The sequence below is a fragment of the Periplaneta americana genome, chromosome 7, assembly GCF_040183065.1.
Source record: "Periplaneta americana isolate PAMFEO1 chromosome 7, P.americana_PAMFEO1_priV1, whole genome shotgun sequence".
In the NCBI taxonomy this organism is placed as follows: Eukaryota; Metazoa; Arthropoda; class Insecta; order Blattodea; family Blattidae; genus Periplaneta; species Periplaneta americana.
This window is the reverse complement of record NC_091123.1, coordinates 181,856,359-181,877,766: the sequence shown is the minus strand read 5'-3', so window position 1 is coordinate 181,877,766 and position 21,408 is coordinate 181,856,359. Positions and strand designations below refer to the sequence as shown.

The window sequence follows — 21,408 nt, the reverse complement described above, 5'->3', positions numbered from 1 at the left end:
GGTTCCTTGAAAGCCAGTAAGTAAGTATTATTATTATTATTATTATTATTATTATTATTATTATTATTATTATTATTATTATTATTAATATTACAATCATGGTTTATTAAGTAGTGGTCGCATGTTTTCATGGCACTCAGATTAATGGAATACAAATTCCAACATCGCAATTGCACATGCTTCTGTTTTGTTGTCAAATATGTATAGTCACGTGCCTGGAGTGAGTAGCATGCTAACGGAATTGTTCCGCATACCTCGTCACCCCACTACAAACCCCGATGATTTCTTGCTCATTTGTTAATGACAAGAGAACACGAAGATCGATATAAATTCCGTGTCGTCTGCCTTCATTACGGTAAATAAGTCAGGACTCGCTTACGAAGACAAATACCTGTCCTCAATCGACACGCCAGAAATACATTTGGCTTAATACTTGCGTCATTAGTAAACCGTCAATAGTTCCATTTGCCACTACGTAATCTAATGATTAACTGAACTTATCGTCTAAGTCGATAATGTCTAAAGAAGATAGAAATCCTTGCGTGGCTTCATTCGAAACGAAATTATGCCACGTATCTCTTATCTTAAATCTACGACTCATAATATGATTTCAAACAAATGTAGTTCCCTCTTATTCTTTATTAAGTTTCTTCTGTCTCGAAGAGATGTCTCTGCAGGTCCAGTGTTACCGCAGTGGCCCCTGACTCTGGAATGAGGAATTAATAACAAAAAACCACCTGCCTATAGTGTAGCATCGTCGCGAAGGTTCCAAAGACTTGTGCATGGTCGTTCAGACTTCCGGAAAAGAATGGTGCTATGTTAACAGCATAAATAAATAACATATACAGACCTCTAACTCAATTTATGTTTTCGAGAGGCTACTGAAAAGATGTAATAGCTAAGTCAGTGGTACCAAAAATCTGAACTACGTCTCATATTTTTTCCATCCTACTTTGTAAGATACCCAGTATTTCTCCAGGCCATGTTTCTCTTTCGTCATGGTTTGATAAGTTCTATACTTCACTACCGTACGAAGGCGTTGCGTTGATTGTACCAAAGTGTTGTAGATTTTGATTGTTTTTAAACCATGACATGTTTCAACACTCGAGTCGTAATTTTTATTGATCTGTTATAATTCAGAATCTTTGTTGGTATTCATTTATCCATAGTGTTCTGCGCAAGGGCAGGTATTCATTGCAAACCCAGCATTCTCCAGTCTTTCCTATTTTCTGCCTTCCTCTTTGTCTCCGCATATGATCCTTATATCTTAATGTCGTCTATCATCTGATATCTTCTTCTGCCACGAACTGTTCTCTCGTTCAACATTTCTTACAGTAGGCAGTTTCTTCTCAACCAGTGACCCAGCCAATTACTTTTCCTCTTTCTGATCAGTTTCAGCATCATTCTTTCTTCATTCACTTTCGTTTCTTACTCTCTCTCTCTCTGTCTCCATTTCGCACGCTCCATCCTTCTCCAAGTTTTTCTTTCCTTTAAATATTGTAATTCAAAACAATGTAAGTCGGACTCATGCCATTTTATAATAATAATAATAATAATAATAATAATAATAATAATAATAATAATAATAATAATAATAATAATAATAATAATGTCTCGTGACCTGAAAATTGTACGAAATGGAGATACAGAAATTGGAAATTTATCCTGTGAAGAGGTGGAAAAACTCAAATTTCTTGGAGCAACAGTAACAAATATAAATGATACTCGGGAGGAGAAGCTTTTTACCATCCAGTCTGCTCTCAAAAAAGATGAAAGTTAGAATTTATAAAACAGTTGTTCTGTATGGTTGTGGACTCTCACTTTGAGAGAGGAACAGAAATTAAGGGTGTTTGAGTATAAGGTGCTTGGGAAAATATTTGGGGCTAAGAGGGATGAAATTACAGGAGAATGGATAAAGTTACACAACACAGAACTTCACGCATTGTATTCTTCCCTTATATAATTAGGAACATAAAATCCAGACGTTTGAGATGGGCAGGGCATGTAGCACGTATGGCTTGTGCAGCAAATGCTGCAAACTAAGTTCATTAGACGTTCAAATAAAAATGTTTCAGGTTTATTTTCAATGAAAAATACCAGACGTTTTGAAAGTTATTTGCTTCCATAATAATGAAACATACTCCCTCTGAATGGTTTTTATGCCAAATACTTTTTCTTGAACCTATGTATCTTGAGTTTCAACGTGAAAACACAAGTAACAATGTCAGAGCGATCAGTGGGTTTTTCATGTGGGAATAAAGTAATAGCTATTTCAGGTCATTGTGAATTGTAAAAGTCAGGTTTGCTATGCTTTCGAAGATAACTGCTGCATGTAGAGCTTGAAATGTAGAGGGTAAAATCATTTTATCCTGCTAAGAGATCTTGCTGAAATGATCGAGAGACTACAAAATTTTGTAGGCCTCTTATTTTATCAGTAAGTAATACCGCCTTTCCTCAGGAACTGTAATTTTTGCGCTCTCTTGAGCCAATACTGAAGAGAATGACGCATATAAATATCTACACCACAACGCCATTAAGTATAAGAAAAAGACCCAACCCCACCTAATTAATAACTATAATAGTATTTGATTTTTAATAACAATATTATTATCTTACGGAAGTTTTGTAGTTTTATATATGTAATAGCTGCCACTCAGTAAATTATAGAAATTAATATCTAATTTAACACATTCTCTCTATCTACATATGAGTATATAACCCCAAAACGTTTCACTTTCATTTCATCAGTATAGCATTAATATGTATAATTAATAAAAAATAGTCACATCATGGCATTAACTATAATGAAATTTCATTTCTAGTGGTAATAATGTCAACAAACCATATATCAAGTTTTGTAGATTTCAATATCCAATACACAGCTATACTCAGAAAATTACACACCGCAGAATCAGACCTGTAAATTATTTTCAGCAAATCTTGAAGATTTGAATAACCAATTGAATTTGAACTCTAAATATGTCAGCAATCCTGCAGGTTACAGCCTTCGTGTAATAGCTGATGTTGATTGTAGTGTGTGTTTTGTTTTATTGTGAAATCACGGCCGTGCTGAAATGCAATTAGTTCTCAAAACTGAAGGAAGATGGATTTTGGAAAATAGGAAAATAATGTAGGAAAATTGACATTTCACTGAAAACTACTATTTTTCCGAAAAAACTTTGGGTTCCAAGCTTCAAAATGAGAGGCCATTTATTAAACTCCGTTCAGCCGTTTTCCCGTAATTTCCATTACCAGTTCAAATTATATATATATATATATATATATATATATAGATTAGTTGGGAGGCCGGAGGGAAAAAGACCTTTGGGGAGGCCGAGACGTAGGTGGGAAGATAATATTAAAATGGATTTGAGAGAGGTGGGATATGATGATAGAGACTGGATTAATCTTGCTCAGGATAGGGACCAATGGCGGGCTTATTTGAGGGCGGCAATGAACCTCCGGGTTCCTTAAAAGTCATTTGTAAGTAAGTATTAATAATAATAATAATAATAATAATAATAATAATAATAATAATATGAACCGCGTCAAATTCTTGACTATAGTAGGGAGCAGGAATATTGGCGGATGGAGGTATACCCCTTCATACTAACCCAACCCACGTTCCACCCCTACTTTGGCTGTAAACGTTCTTCGAAGGGTCGCTTCCGAAACATCTTTCACTCCTCGCTACGTAACCTATAGTCTGTAACATCGAAATAGTGTTTATATACCTATAAACACTGTCTGTGTGTCAGTATTTAGTGTAATTTCTGTGCGCAGCATTATAATTATTTCATTAAACAACAGCACATGTGAACACTTCATTTGTTATCATACAAACTACTGGTATACAATATGCGACATGATTTTATAACTACTATACTGATATCGAATAGCATTCGTATTTTGAGGTGAATGAACTAAGAAAATCAGTTGAATTCATATCTTCCAAGTTCGACAGTCTTAGAGAAGAATTGGCGCACACAAGACATGAACTCAACTCCACGCAGGAGGAGATGAAGAGGTTAGTGCAAGAAAATTACTATCTCAAACAGAAAGTGAGTGATCAGCAGCAGTACACAAGCAGAGACAATATAATGCTATTTGGAGTTCCGGAGATCGATGAACAATCAACTTATGAAGTCATTGACCAAATATCGGAAGTCATAGGCGGTAGTGAATTGGTGCAACATGATGTAACCGTAGCATATCGCATACTATCCAGGCCAGGAAAGACGCGTCCTATTGTCATCCGCTTCACAAAGAGTAGAAGTCGTGATGAATGGCTCCATATGTTCAGAAATGAGGCCAAAAATGATGGCAGCGGTCCTGGGATTGCGACAAAGGAAGTCAACAGGGAAGTTCCGGCAGGAAGAATCGCAGCAGGTGACCAACTGACAGCAGTGACCAAGACAAGGGATGCAAGAAAAGATGAAGCCAGTCCCGTGAGTAAAATCACTAATGTTGACGATGTAAATAATTTGTAAATAGTATTGTGTCGGTACCAGGTTTTATTATATATAATATAATTGACTTAACAATGGCTAGTAATACTATATCAAATGAAATCCATCAGTGCAAATTTAATAATAATGATACCACAATGGTTTTTAACGATTTACTTTACTGCAATGAGTATATTGCCATATACTATCAGATCTTAAAATATTTCACTTAAACTTATAGTGCCCTAATTCCTGTTTTCCTCATTCTCTTAATAACCAGAATTTCAATCATATTACGAAAATTGTAATTTGTTGTGTTTAATTAAAGTTTTTTTTAAGTATTCGTAAACACTATAAATAATTCCTTTCGCTTGGCTCTGCGTATCCGCTCCCTTTCTAGACATGTCGCTCAACTAGGCACAGAAGCAATTCCAGTGTTAGTATTGAAAATTACTGTTTGAATATGTACACAGTGAACAGACAACAGCTACGATGACTACTCTCTCAATACCCAACGATTGGCTTGCAAGCAACTACACCCGGACGCATCGACACACTGCCAGTCAGTCATTCCAATGGACAGGTCAGAAGAGAGGGGGTGGTACGTGCAAAAATGTGCTATGTACGACCCGCCAATATCTTTGCTCCCTACTATATATTATGATGTTATGAGGGTAGGAGTGGCATGTCCTAGCGCTCACACTGAAACCAAAGCAGAAGTGTCCCGCGCGAGTAGAACAAAGAGAATCGAACTGAGGAGTAATGCCCTTGAGCACGTGACTAGTACACAGGTTGGACTGTGGCATTATTTACAGAGTGTTAGCCAACGATAAGCATCGAACCCGCGCGGTTCAAGGGGTGCGAAGGGACACAACGAGCCAGGCGGTGTGGTTGCCCGTGGTAACGGCGACAACAAACAAACGGGGATGGTATGAGGCCGTTGACCGGCCAGCCATCAAGTCGGAAGTAAGTCATTGTGTAATAACACAGCCCACCCACTCCCAGCTCTGATCGATAACTGACTCAAGGAGCTATGTACAGCACCACAATAGCTACATGACACTCAAATAGGTCTAGCTACATTAACGACTCGTGGTGAGGGCGAAGATGACTTAAGCCCTGGATTCTCAGGCTATATCTCTTCCTAGTACCATACGGTTAAAATAAAAACCAGAATTTTGTTTCACGTTTGATGTTTTGATAGGTAAAATATGAGATATAAAATATGTGACCCAAAAAGTGATAATTTTAGGATTTGTAGGTTATATAGTGACATCAAAAACTATTTCCTTACATTTTTATTGTAGCTACCTTCTTTTTTTTACTACTTATACCATGCAGGCTTTGCTTTTAGTTGCCATGGTAATGTTTTACACTGCATAAGTACTACCAGGGGACTGTTTCTCAAAAATACGAGTACTAGTTTAGTAGTTCACCAGTCACTACTGGGTGTTCAGTTCAAAATGTGTCATGGCTCGCTGTATTTCGTCATGTGGCTAGCCGATGAGCCTAGAGAATTCAATCTTCCTACACTTCCGCAGAGGTGTATTACCTATGTGCCAGAGAAGTTGCCTAGCAAGTACGGTGTTCATTCTGAAGATTACTTACCGATACGTACGGTAACGCCAGTAGTGACAAGAATGTGAACTGTTTGGAAACACGTACTGAAGTGAGTTTTTTTCTTACTGTCGGGATATGGGGAGAGGGTTAAGACGATTACTTACGTATTTGTTGACATTAACTTGGACGGTCAACATGGACACGGAGCATTTTAATTTGTGTTGTGGAATGTTGCCGTACGCAATCGATGATAACGAATACCCTGCGTACGACTTGCCCGAGCAAAACACAGTTCGAAAGAGGTTATGGTAGCACACAGACTTTACAGACCGCCATCTGTTGCTACGACTTTCAAGTTATACCGTACACGTTCTCAAGTTCAGATTGAACGCCTTGATTAATAGGCAACTTCTCTGACATAAAAGCTGAAACTCGCTTCAAATCGTTGACTCACAACAGTGACGTCATGACACACTTTGAAATGAACACCCAGTAGTTATCAGAGTGTATTTCACCAGCTCTAGTAGATTCTGTTTCTCAAACTATTTTACCAGTCTAGTAACGTGTGACAATTTTTCACTAGTCACATGATCTGTTTCACTAGTCAGCTGATTGAGTTTATTTGTTTATAGGCCTAGTCATTGGTAAGTATTGTTATTTGAGGTTAGAAAGCTAAGTTGTTTGTTTTGGTTTCGATTTCTCTTTTCAGTGAAATTCCATCAATTGAAAGCAAAGTAGCTATACTCAATATGATTAAATGAATCAAAAGTTATATTATTCGGTGCTTTTTCAAGCATATTAACAAAAAATGATGACGTACACGAATGGAAAAAAAAAATTATCATGTGTGAGACTAGGGAAGTGATCCTCAGAACAACGATTATGCATACGTTAGGGGCACTTACTGGCCCAACATTAAGAAAGCAACTTTGATAAGTACCAATAATTCAAATTCACAGTAGATATTATGTAGCTAGTGGGTCTACTGCCGACATGAATGCCACTTATGACTTAATGAAAAATACGCTATTCTTTTTTTTTTAGTTTTAAATTTGATATATTCATAAATTATTGTCGTTTGATATTTAATTTATAGCCTTATAGCCTAAAGTTGACAATGTCAGAAGAACTGGCAGTGGAGGAGGAAAGCCAGCAAAAATTACTGCAGTTGATGAATTGGTATCAGATTATTAGGAAAAAAATTCTGCAAATTTTGCTGGTCTAGGACAGAAAGACCAGATGGCATTGGAAAATAATCAACATCCCGATTTGTAGAGCAATTTGTATTTGAAGCTTTGTTGATAATGCATGACTTCTATTTGTCTGTCTTGTTACGGCAGGTCCCACTATATATTTAACAACTCTTCAAGCTTTTCAGCACTTTATCTAAACTGTTCATTATGGGTAGACATGGGTAGACATAACGCATGGGTAGACATAACGGCTGCATGGGTAGACATAACGGCTCGGTTAGAAAAGCCAACGAACTATGGTAGGAACGATCATGATTTTAAAATCAAATGTAGGAAATAGAAAACGGATGTAGGTAAATTCTCATTTTTAAATAGAACTATTAATGATTGGAATGACCTACCTGCAGCGGTCTTTGAGGGCTGTCCTTCCTTAAGGAGATTCAAGAATAATTCAAAAAGTTGTGTATAAAGTAAAAATTAAAATTAAGGTGACATTCAACATTTAATTTTTTAAGGTGACATGTATTTATCTAGCCTGACGAGTTTACTTCCTTGGTTTGAATTGTAAATTATTTAAAAATAGCGTGTAAGAGGGCCTTAGACTAGAAATGTTTAGTTTAAATGTAGTTCTGCGTATAAGTACAGTATGCATAAGGATGTAATTATTTGACTTATTTGAACTGTTGTATCAGTGAAGCGAGGTGAGTCAGTGAAGTTATGGTTTTACAGTGCAGTGAACAGTTCCGATCAGTGATAATTTATAGCGTCAATGAAATGTGTTCTATAGTGTCAGTGAAATGTGTTACAGAGTGTCAGTGAAATGTGTGCTAAAGTGTCAGTGAAATGCGTCATAGTGCCACTACAGGGAATGAGATGAGAGTAAAGTGAAAGACTATTGAAACTTATGTAGGGCCTCTACATAATTATGTAGGTTGTATTGTAAAATTAGGTATTTTATTTTATGTTTTATTATTATTGTGTTAAATTGTATTGTGTATTCTTATTGTATTGTGTATAAAATTGTATATGTGTTGTAAATTGTATTGTGTATTGTAAATTGTGTATTGCTTATCATTTTATTGTGTATTGTTAATATTGTATATACCACTGCCACCGGGTGCTTGCCCACTTGCAGTGTAAATACATACATACATACATACATACATACATACATACATACATACATACATACATACATACATACATACATACATACATACATACATACATACATACATACATACATACATATTTAAACGGTGCTCCCATAATGGAATAATTGTTCTTTCTGGATATAGTTTTAGCTCTTCTCACAACAACTTCATCACTTGAATCGCAACCAGTACACCACATATTAAAAAAATAACTACAATATTTTGTTTTAATTATCTGAGAAAGGTTGTCACTGGTAATTAATAATATAGAAATCACCAGTCTTTAGAGTCTTGTAGGAATATTCCTGTTGAATACTAGTATAATCAACTAGATTAGCATTTTGAGAAACAGAATCACTTATGAATTGGTAAAATCGAACAATATTACTAGTCTGTGAACTGGTAACTACTACTTTACCTTTGTAGTTTCTAGAAACACAGACTTGTAAAATAAACTAATATTACTACTGTACAGACTAGTATTACTAGTCCATGAGTTTTGAGAAACAGGCCCCTGTACATAGGTGAAAATACAAAGAAAACGTTTTTGATGTCACTTTACGTCTCTTTCTAGTATTTAGTTTCTCATTATACCAAATAGAGAATATTGTGATGTTACAAAAACTTGCGTGTGTCTGAGCAAAAATCTCGATTCTTTTTAATATCACATTTTCTCTTATCAGAAAGTACAGATCCAGACAGAAGTATAAATTGTAACCTGATTGATAACATCCGTTACCGCGTCTGGCCGCGAAACCAGGTGGCCCGGGTTCGATTCCCGGTCAAGGAAAGTTACTTGGTTGAGGTTTCTCCGGGTTTTTCCCCCAACCCAATATGAGCAAATGCTGGGTAACTTTTGGTGCTGGACCCCGAACTCATTTCACCGCCATTATCACCTTCATCTCATTCAGACGCTAAATAACTTAAGATGTTGATAAAGCGTCGTAAAATAACTTACTAGAATAAATAAAAAAACATATCCGTATGGGAACGAAACGAGCTAAGACGCTAATTCTATGAACATGATCGTGACAATTTTATTATCATGATTTTTCAGAGAATTGTACTGTAAAAGAAATTGGTTTCAGTGTTGTTAATTAATGTAAAGCTGTTTATGATGCTACTGAAAAAAGATAAAGATAGTTATGAAGGTTCTAATGCTCTGAGAATATTTCCAAACTCTGTGAATGCTGTAATGTGAAGGATTTTTAAATTGTGATGAATGATGAAGTGTTTTATGTAAAAAAATGGAGGCCTGCGTAATTGCTACATGTACAGGGACATAATTTTATTTTTACTAACATTTCTAATATTAACCTGGCTATACCTTTGGATCAGCGATTAAGAACCGGAAACACCGTTTGCTACCCCCTACCACGAATGCAGTTCGATGATACTGGCGTAATATACAAACAAATCACTTTACTAGGTATAGGAGGGAAGAAAAGTAGTTCATCCATTTACGTAAACTAGGAAATACCGAGATTTTGAGTTTAATAATTTTCATTAGGTTTTTGTTTAATCAAAATACAGTACAGTATTAACAATGAGTGTTTTTACTCACGAACTGAGCTGTCCATGCGGACGTATTCATTATGCAGTGTATATTATACTGTCTACAGCACATTAGCGTACAATATAGAGAATGAAGTTAAATTGAAAAATAATCATAATATGGATAATTAAACATATTTTTGAAAATGGTGGCCGTTCATTTCGATACAGGCTTCAGTTCTAATGTGCATATTATCGCACTATAGACTATTGTACGTAATTCCAATTACCAGGTTCGTACTTCGTATCAGTAACTCATGTTGAAATAATTCTATACCTACTCTATAAAAGAGTACCTTACGTACTGTAAATTCAATCTTCACTTCTGCCCGATCCGAAAAGATCAAATTACTCAGACATACTATCTACTATCCGTCCAAGTGGTTATGCCGCAGTATCGTAGAAAGGGAGGAAATCACGTGACAGTTAATTACTTAACGAGGCCCTTTTATTTAAGTTATTTCAAACAATTGTATGGGTATAATATTACGTAGAAGTCTAATTCCTAACAGAAATTAATGTTCTCAGAAAAGAGCTAAGACAGCCCAGCCACTAGATTATTATAGAGAGGCGAATAGAAACAGGTGGGGGAAACCGGGATGCGACGTAGGCAAATGGACGACAGTACCTGTGCGAAAATGATTCAATATTGAAAGCTATTTCGTCACTGGAAAATGCGAACATATTTTTGGAACGTACTGTTTACTATGACCGTAAGGCTACTATTACTATATATGCGGTCTTGGATCTGTGTGGAGGACGGTTGAACTTCATTAGTAGAAGGGGTGGGAGTGAAGTACATTCAGAAACTCAGGTTCAATAAGAATTGAACTAAAAATAAAATGTTGTCCCTGTACAACTTCCTATTCCTCTTGGGCCTCCGACACTTCCATAAAGGCTGCAATGTAATTACGATATATTGTATTGTATTGTATTGTATTGTATTGTATTGTATTGTATTGTATTGTATTTATTAACATTCCATGGTATTCATAAATGCTTACAGCTAGAATATGGAACAAGTCAAAAAACTTAATACTATTATAAAATCTTAATTTATAGTCACAGTCTATATGAAATATATACAGGCGAGATTTACAATATAGTCTACTAGTACAACACAAAGTTTTAGTATCAATTTCATGAAGCGTTATTGAATGTCATGAATTCACCTACAGAATAGAAGGCGTGAGAAATTAGGTACTTCTTTAATTTGGCCCTAAATAATTTTATGTTTTGAGTTTCATTTTTTATATCGATAGGGAGGCTATTAAAATGTTTACTGCCATATAACGCACTCCTTTTTGATAGCACGATAGACTTGCCGATGGAGTGTGAAAGTCATTTTTTGACGTGTATTTATGCTATGAACTGTTGGATTAGTTACAAAGTTTTCACGATTACATACGAGGAAGAATATTAATGAAAAGATATACTGACAAGCCATGGGCATTATTTGTAGTTTTTTGAAAATAGTCCTACACGACTCCCTAGATTTCGCACCTACTATTATTCTAATTACTCTTTTTTTGTAATAGAAATATATTGTTACTATCTGTGGAATTTCCCCAGAATATTATTCCAAAACTCATTACCGAGTGGAAGTATGCAAAGTATATTGTTTTTAAGGTATTGATATTTACTATCTTTTGCATACATCTAATAGCAAAACAAGCTGAATTTAGTTTGGGGGTAATTTCTTTAATATGATTTTTCCATTTTAACACATTATCCATTTTTAAGCGAAGAAATTTGGTTGTTGTTGTTTCTAATAGGGATCTATTGTTAATTATTGCGCTAGAAATTTGCGACGTTGAATTTGGACAGGATTTAAATTGAATTATGTTAGTTTTGTTACAATTTAATACTAATTTATTGACTGAGACCCAGTCGCATATTTTGAAGAGAATTTCCTCTGTTGAAGATTGGAATGTGTTGGAGTTATTGGCTGTAATTACTATACTTGTGTCATCTGCAAATAATATGGGATGACCTACATCTTTTATTAGGGGGGCAAGATCATTTATAAACACTAGAAATCGTAGGGGACTTAATTTTGATCCTTGAGGAATTCCATTATTAATAGTTCCCCATGTCGATGTAGATTTCATAGTTGTATTGATTTCAACTTTCTGTTTCCTATCTATGAGATATGAGTGAAACCATTGGTGTGCAACACCTTTAATTCCATAATAATCTAATTTATCTAGCAGCATTTTATGATTTATACAGTCAAATGCTTTGGATAAATCACAGAAAATCCCTCCAACTTGTAATTTTTTATTTACTGCCTCCAGAATTTTGTCAGTTAAACTAAATGTTGCATTTTCTGTGCCTTTATTTTTCCTAAATCCAAATTGTTCTGGGACTAAAATGTTGTACCTTTCTAGATGATGATATAATCTTTTATACATTACTTTTTCAAAGATTTACTAATAATAGTAAAACTGTTGTAAATGTAGTGGCATCAATAAACATTAATCGCCACTGTGTGAAGCATCAGGCTCATTTTTAGACTTATTTATAACCTACATTACGGCGTGTTACAAAGCATTATTCCACACCAAGCGGCTCAACCTGTCATTGAATCTTCCTTAGTGTGTAGATGCCGGCGGCTCATTCGGTAAGGAAGCTTTGAAAATACACAATCCATTTTTAACGACGAAATTCCAAGTATGCAGCCATCTCTGGTCTGTGAAATTTGTTGCATTTGACGAGATTATTTCAGAATATTTATTAAATTGTTCAGTCTTTAACTTATCTTATTTCTATGCTTAAGAACAATATATATTCAAATCATGCATACATTAATTTAATGCATAACATGAGAAGAACGTTTTTGCCTTTTCAGACATCTTCAATTCTTTATATTAAAAAGCAATGTGTAGGGTATTTCAAAACTCAGTTCAAACATTAAACCGCTATAAATATTACAATATTTGAGATAGGGAAAAAACAAAAATATCACAATGTTGGTGCGTTTCCAATTCACTGTGGGCTAAAGCAAGGAGATGCACTATCACCTTTACTTTTTAACTTTGCTCTGGAGTATGCCATTAGGAAAGTCCAGGATAACAGAGAGGGTTTGGAATTGAACGGGTTACATCAGCTGCTTGTCTATGTGGATGACGTGAATATGTTAGGAGAAAATCCACAAACGATTAGGGAAAACACGGGAAATTTGCTAGAAGCAAGTAAAGAGATAGGTTTGGAGGTAAATCCCGAAAAATACAAAGTACATGATTATGTCTCGTGACCAGAATATTGTACGAAATGGTAATATAAAGATTGGAAATTTATCTTTTGAAGAGGTGGAGAAGTTCAAATATCTGGGAGCAACAGTAACAAATATAAATGATACTCGGGAGGAAATTAAACACAGAAGAAATATGGGAAATGCCTGTTATTATTATTCGGTTGAGAAGCTTTTTATCATCCAGTCTGATGTCGAAAAATCTGGAAGTTAGAATTTATGAAACAGTTATATTACCGGTTGTTCTGTATGGTTGTGAAACTTGGACTCTCACTTTGAGAGAGGAACAGAGATTAAGGGTGTTTGAGAATTAGGTTCTTAGGAAAATATTTGGGGCTAAGAGGGACGAAGTTACAGGAGAATGGAGAAAGTTACACAACACAGAACTTCACGCATTGTATTCTTCACCTGACATAATTAGGAACATTAAATCCAGACGTTTGAGATGGGCAGGGCATGTAGCACTTATGGGCGAATCCAGAAATGCATACAGAGTGTTAGTTGGGAGGCCGGAGGGAAAAAGACCTTGAGGGAGGCCGAGACGTAGATGGGAAGATAATATTACAATGGATTTGAGGGAGGTGGGATATGATGATAGAGAATGGATTAATCTTGCTCAGGATAGAGACCAATGGCGGGCTTATGTGAGGGCGGCAATGAACCTCCGGGTTCCTTAAAAGCCACACAACAACGGGGTTCACAAAACATTGGGAAGATGTCAGCCGTTCTCTTGTTCAACTTTTTTTGTTTGAAATATCTTCAAGAATACCTCCTGAATTTATATTGTCATTACTTACGGTGCACCCTGTATATTTTCCGAATTCTCGTAGCTTTTACATTTTATGTCATGACCTACTTAACCTCATTTCCAGGATGTGGAGCGAGTACTACGCCAACTCGACCCGGAGCGGCGAGGAGTGCTGGGCTACCCGGACTTCTGTCGAGGTGTTTTCTCGATACTCCGGGCGCAGCGCCAGCAGCAAAAACAAGAACAACAACAGCAACAACTGCAGCAGCAACTGCAGAGACGTGGTGAGTACCGCACTCTTGTCTGCTGAGGAAGCTCTTGAATTGTCTAAAAATACCAGCATTTAAAGTATGTGCCCATACGTATATACGAAGAGTAATTAAAATAATCAATTTATAGTGTATCTTGAAAAGCTATTTGTTAAATAAATTCGTAGAGGATTTCTATAGCTTGCGACACTTCAAGAACGTAGTTTGGAATGTGAAGAATTCATTCATATAGGACGTCATTTGACTTGCAAACATATTAGTAAATAGGTAAAAATTGGAAATAATTAATCGGTGTAGTAATTATTTAAAACGTGAAATAAAAATAGAACACTTAAATAGTAATATGCGTTACAAGAGCGGTATGTTGACGTTTTCATGTTCGAGGAAAAGATTGAAAAAGCGAAACGTAGTTGAGCTTTTTTAATTTACGAGAACATGAAAACAAACATACCGCTCGCGTATCGTACATTATTTTCTGCGAAGATCGTTTATTACATACCTGAAAGACGAATTTCTAATTAGTTGCAATGAAATGTCCATCTTGGTTTCTGTTCAGTGACGGCAACTTTGGAAAACAAATATATCTATCTTCAACATTGTTCCTATAAAATGTTTTCTGTGTTTACTATACTGCAGCAGGCCGTGATATACGTCTGTCTATGATGAGTCTGGAATCTTGTTGATTTTTTCACGGCTTCCTTAATGTTACTTGCATTACAAATGCAGTAACTTTTGTGGTGTTGCAGAGTTTACTTAATTTTTGCAAATATTTAAAAGCAATAATTAACAGTGCAATTTAGGTGAAATTGCTGTGGTAAGTTTCCAATTTATAATTATTACTATATTGAACGTCTTTAAAAATAATATGTTAAAAGCCTAAAGCAGTAAAATGAATATGACGCTTAAGCGGTAAGAATAGGGAAATTGTTATGTGTGTTACGTTGGGAATACTGAGTGTGGTATTTCACACTTACCGCCTATTGGTTTTGTGCGGAAAGCAAGCAAATACGCACGATCTCGCACAAAATAGTGTTGTGGGATTTAATCGATTAATGGATCAATTTCTGCTGTAAGATTAATCGATGAAACATATTGAATCGAATAATCGAGTAGATTAAAATTAATCGGTTGTAGTTGATATTAATTATTTTTTTTTGTTAATACAAACGCATACTAAAAATTCCGAAAATATTTCTCTCTCGGAAATTGCTTACTTAAAAGCATAATAGTACTGTTATTTACTAACTGTAAACCAGGTAGCATAGGGAAAATCTTTGCAAAAATTCTTCAGAAAGAGATGGAGATATGAGAACAGTGACTTAGTCTACCCGTATTGAAAGTTGAAAAACAATGCGAAACCCTTATTAAGTTTTATGGTTTTCCAAGAAAACTTCCACCTTGTCGTCAGCTCATCTTCTTAGCATATGAAATACATACTTTTCTGGGATTCGTCCCCCTCATCCCTTATAAAATAGCCATGTCTACACTGTTTGCAAGTGAGAGCGTAACTGTCTTCTTCTCTTTCTGAAATCTGGTAATTCGATTACAATAGTGGCCAGTCTTCTGTTTCCACCTCTATATTGCAGTTGTAGTTTCTGTACTGAGTTTGTATATGAAGATTGTGTGTTTAGTCTGATAAACAAATAAAAATCAGTTTTCTGTGGTTTGTGAAAAGTGTAAACTCCATTATGTCATATGAGAATTTGAGAGTTAAACTCGGTGAAACGTTTGAATTTAAATTGAACGATCGTGGAGAAGTGCTTGACAGAAAAAATGTTTTTTCGTGTTTAGTGATGCAGGAAACATTGTTACTAAACGTAGAGCGGCACTTAATTCGGAGCATGTGAATGCACTCACATGTTTAAAATCATGGATGAAGCAGTATTAACTAGGTGAGTCTTCATACTTTTTGTTATTTATGTTTGTCTAAAAAATTCCCGGAGAAATGGACACAATAAATTATAAGCCTCATACTAAATATGTTAGTAAGTAATTAAAATAGTTGTTTTGTAATATAACGATACAATATATACAGATATCTTAGTCCGTTAAATTTACTACAAAAACGAATAATTAAAATTTGTTTGAAGAAACGTTTCGATTATCCAACTAAATTAATTTATTCTGAATTTAATGTATTTAATATTGAACAAATTTATAAGTATACGCTGTTAAAATTTTATCATAAAAATCGTAATAAGTTTGTATTACAGACACACAATTATGACACAAGACGAAATATTAATTCAACATTAGTAGAACCTAAATGTCTCACATCTGCTGGTCTAAAGCATAGCATTAATTTTGGCCCTCGGTTATACAATGCTTTAACTAAATTACACCCAAAACTTCTAACATGTAACCCACTAACATATAACAAGAAAATTAGAAACGTGTTAATATCTTCAATTTATAGCCTATTTGTATGAATTAATCAACCTATATTATATTTGTATTCTATAATTTTGAAATATATATTAGTCCTACTTTTCACGTGCGATATTATTCTTCTCTAGTGTTAATATTATATTATATAATTCCATTGCCGCTGTAATTTAAATTTTATTTCCTATTTTATTTTACTTATTTATTTTTATTATTTTTTTCTATATTTCACTTATATCAATATTGTATTATATAATTTCTGTAACTGTAATTTTAATTCTATTTCCTATTTCATTTTATTTTATATTCTCTTATAGGCCTATTAATATTATATCTGAACTGCGACCGAACACGAGCGCTGCTCATTCGGTCTCAAATTTTGTTAATACTACTGTATCTCCTGTTTTATATTGTTTGTATTATTTTATTTCTATTTCTCTTGTTTGTTTGTAATTATATTCTTTATTCTGTATATATTTAAATTTAAATAAATAAATATTGAATTTGGTATTTCCAAAAAAAAAAAAAAAAAATACAACTTTTAATACTTATACTTATCACCGAACACAAGTTAAATTTAACAATAATTGTGTATATTAAAACATGTTTCAACTCGATCAAAACGCGATTCAATTCAAATAGTTAATCGGTTAAATATTTTGATCGATCAACAGCACTAGTTAAAATGTATTTGGAAAGTTATCGAAGATTTCCACTTAATTTCGTATTTTTTAAAGTAACTTTATTTCACATAATTACATCATCTGACACATTAGGCTTATCTTTCTGTTCAATCATGTTTGTCCTGAGGGCTAGAAGAAAACCTTCAACGGGCCACGTATGGCCTACGGGCCCCTATTGGAAATCGCTGTCATATACAATATAAAAGCATAAACTAAAATGATTATATGACGATTGTAAGCACGCTCATGTGAAAAAATTAATAGAGATATGTGTAGACGAGTGGTAATAGATTAGTATTCCAAGAACAGTAGCGGGACCAGCAAACTCGGGGGAGAAAGGCGGGAAATTCGAGGAATGAGGTGGGCGATTTGCAGAACACATCTATTCAAGAACGCCCACGCTCTTTATACACGACTACTTATTCCTGGGAAACTTCCTCTCTATCTCTGTAGTTAAGGTCTGTTATAGTAAGCTCAACTGACAGAAAACAGTGCAATGTGACTCAAGAACACATTTTATCATTATATGTTCTACTCAGGTGACATATATCTATTAGTGTCAAGGAAAATTACATTAAGTTGGTCGTATTGGTAGAATGTATAGGAAGTACATACAAATAATTGAGAGAGGAATATAGGTTCAGGGTGTTTGAGAATAAGGTGCTTAGGAAAATATTTGGGGCTAAGCGGGATGAAGTTACAGGAGAATGGAGAAAGTTACACAACACAGAACTGCACGCATTGTATTCTTCACCTGACATAATTAGGAACATTAAATCCAGACGTTTCAGATGGGCAGGGCATGTAGCACGTATGGGCGAATCCAGAAATGCATACAGAGTGTTAGTTGGGAGACCGGAGGGAAAAAGACCTTTAGGGAGGCCGAGACGTAGATGGGAAGATAATATTAAAATGGATTTGAGGGAGGTGGGGTATGATGATAGAGACTGGATTAATCTTGCACAGGATAGGGACCGCTGGCGGGCTTATGTGAGGGCGGCAATGAACCTTCGGGTTCCTTAAAAGCCATTTGTAAGTAAGTAAGTAAGTACATACAAATAATATTAACACGATTTCCAAAATGGATATTGAACTACAAACCGAAGAATAGTCGAAGACAAGAATGTCCTTCGGGGAAGTTGGGGTGATCAATATATCGATTAATCTCGTAACCGGAACAGCTAATATATTAAATAGAAGATGAGTGATAATAAATGCACTTTTTAATTTGTCTGTTTACCCTACATGAAGTAGAAAATGACGGAGATAAGAGTCTGGTTTTGTTGCCACTATTTCTGTATTGTAGGAGTACTGTATGCTTTTCTTTTCAAATAAAGATTCATGATTATTTTTAAATAAAATTCACTATATTGTATGTATGTATGTATGTATGTATGTATGTATGTATGTATGTATGTATGTATGTATGTATGTATGTATGTATAACTCCTTACCATAGCATAGCCTATAAGAAACACGTCATATTTTACTTTCAGAAGGATGGTGAAAAGGACTTTGATAGCAAATCCAATCTACATTGTCAATGATTTTAGCAATATTACGTTTTAGATACTATTTGTTTTAACCTCATGTAATTGATAAATCTGTACATTTTAACCTGATTTTATACTATTTCTTTTAAAACTTCTAACCTGTTTTAGTGATTATCTAGTGATTATATATTTATTTTTGATTTAATCTTACATTTATTCATATTGTAGTAGCCATGTATTATATATATATATATATATATATATATATATATATATATATATATATATATATATATCTACTCTGACGTTGTCTATGGCTGTAAATCGCTGAATGACATTAAATTCATCTATGTATGTATGTATGTATGTATGTATGTATGTATGTATGTATGTATGTAAATTTAAATTTTATGTTTTATTTAACGACGCTCGCAACTGCAGAGGTTATATCAGCGTCACCGGATGTGCCGGAATTTTGTCCCTCAGGAGTTCTTTTACATGCCAGTAAATCTATTGACATGAGCCTGTCGCATTTAAGCACACTTAAATGAATGCCATCGACTTGGCCCGGGATCGAACCCGCAACTTGGGCATAGAAGGCCAGCGCTATACCAACTCGCCAACCAGGTCGACGTATGTATGTAGGCCTATGTATGTATGTATGTATGTATGTATTAACACTACAATTAGGTATACACCCGGTGGCAGCGATATATAATATACAATAATACCATTATAATTCTACAATAATTACAGCAATAAAAGAAAAAAAAAGAAAAAAAAATAATAAAAAATAAAACTAAATCATTTCCGGATAATTTGATTTCTAAATATAGAATATAAGTAGAATCCATCCAATACTGGGTGTTCATTTCAAAGTGTGTCATGACGTCACTGTTGTTGGGTCACCGATTTGAAGCGAGTTTCAGCTTATATGTCAGAGAAGTTGCCTATTATTTAAGGCGTTCTTCAATCTGAACTTGAGAACGTGTACGGTATAACTTGAACGTCGTAGCAACAGATGGCGGTCTGTACGGTCTGTGTACTACCATAACCTCTTTCGAACTGTGTTTTGCGCCGGCAAGTCGTACCAGGGTATTTGTTATCGGTTGCGTACGGTAACATTCCACAACACAAATAAAATGCTCCGTGTCCATGTTGACTGTCGAAGTTAATGTCAACAAATACGTAAGTAATCGTCTTAACCCTCTCCTCATATCCCGACAGTACGTATTTCCAAAGAGTTCACATTCCTGCCACTACCGGCGTTACCGTACGTATCGGTACGTACTCTTCAGAATGAACGCCGTACTTGCTAGGCAACTTCTCTGACACATAGGTATACACCTCACACCTATGCGGAAGTGTAGGAAGATTGAATTCTCTATGCTCATCGGCTAGCCACATGACGGCATACAGCGAGCCATGACACACTTTGAACTGAACACCCAGTAGTTTAGAACAGGTGAAATCACTGAATGCAGACAGACGCGGAGAATAAGAATGTTATGTTATGTTTTATTTAACGACGCTCGCAACTGCAGAGGTTATATCAGCGTCGCCGGATGTGCCGGAATTTTGTCCCGCAGGAGTTCTTTTACATGCCAGTAAATCTACTGACATGAGCCTGTCGCATTTAAGCACACTTAAATGCCATCGACCTGGCCCGGGATCGAACCCGCAATCTTGGGCATAGAAGGCCAGCGCTATACCAACTTGCCAACCAGGTAGACCGCGGAGAATAAGAAAAATCACTGTGTATCTCCGTGGAAATCTCAAAATCGATTATTGTAAATGATTACAAAATTTTATCTCTGTACTTGGTTGGCATAATGGAAAAGTAAGACAACAGAACAAAAGATGAGATGTCGTAGACCAGTTGTTCGCTCTTCGTTCCAGACTTGTGGCTGACGATTTTTAGGGCTGGTTGACGCACAGATTCCTCACAGAGGAATTCTTTTAATGCCACGATAAAACCTGTAAGCGCCCCAAGAGCGCGCACGAGGCAATTCCAGCAAGCGTCCAGTGTGCCGTGTAATCCACACGACGTTTTGCTTCCAGCCCTCTGGAGTAAAAGAAGAGACCCAATTAACAGAGCCATTAGACGGGCGGAAATAAGAGTCGTATGCGCTGGAATGAGTGCCAATACAGAATATGAAAGGATTTCCGCCATCACGAGAAGTCAGGTCTGTAGTAGGAAGTGCACGCTAGCGTAAACACAATTTCCACCGTGGAGTATACTCCTCCGTGCCCGGTTTAACAAGCCAATAGCTTCAAACGTATGCATGAGAAATGCGGACCAAAGATAATACTCTGCTTAATATGTATGTTTTAGGAGGGGTTAAATGAAGGAATGGCTTAATGTGCCAACAGTGGTGTACGCGGTGGTAGAGAAACAACTTCAACTCTGCGTGAAAGCCACGATTATGAGTTTGAATCCAATTTAGCTGCTGTTTTTATTGTGAATGCGATGCTCTGTATGTTTAAAGACGTCTGTTATCGTTTTGACCTCACATCACTGGAATCGTTTCTCCTTCCTCCTCCTCCTCCTCTTCTTCTTCTCCTTCCTCTTTTTCTTCCTCCTCCTCCTCTTCTACTTCTTCCTCCTCTTCTTCCTCTTCTTCTTTATCCTCTTCTTCTCTCTCTTCTTCTTCGTCCTCTACTTCTT

At 35.5% G+C, this 21,408-nt stretch overlaps 1 protein-coding gene across 5 annotated transcripts in view; it reads left to right on the top strand.

The window, feature by feature from the left end:
* The window catches only part of nuf (rab11 family-interacting protein nuf), a 791,668-nt gene that overhangs the window by 185,531 nt on the left and 584,729 nt on the right, over window positions 1–21,408 (top strand). For all 5 annotated transcript variants that reach the window (XM_069832014.1, XM_069832012.1, XM_069832013.1 and 2 more), the window contains exon 3: window positions 14,035–14,194. In XM_069832014.1, coding sequence (XP_069688115.1) covers window positions 14,035–14,194 — 160 coding nt within the window. The remainder of the gene's footprint in view (window positions 1–14,034; window positions 14,195–21,408) is intronic.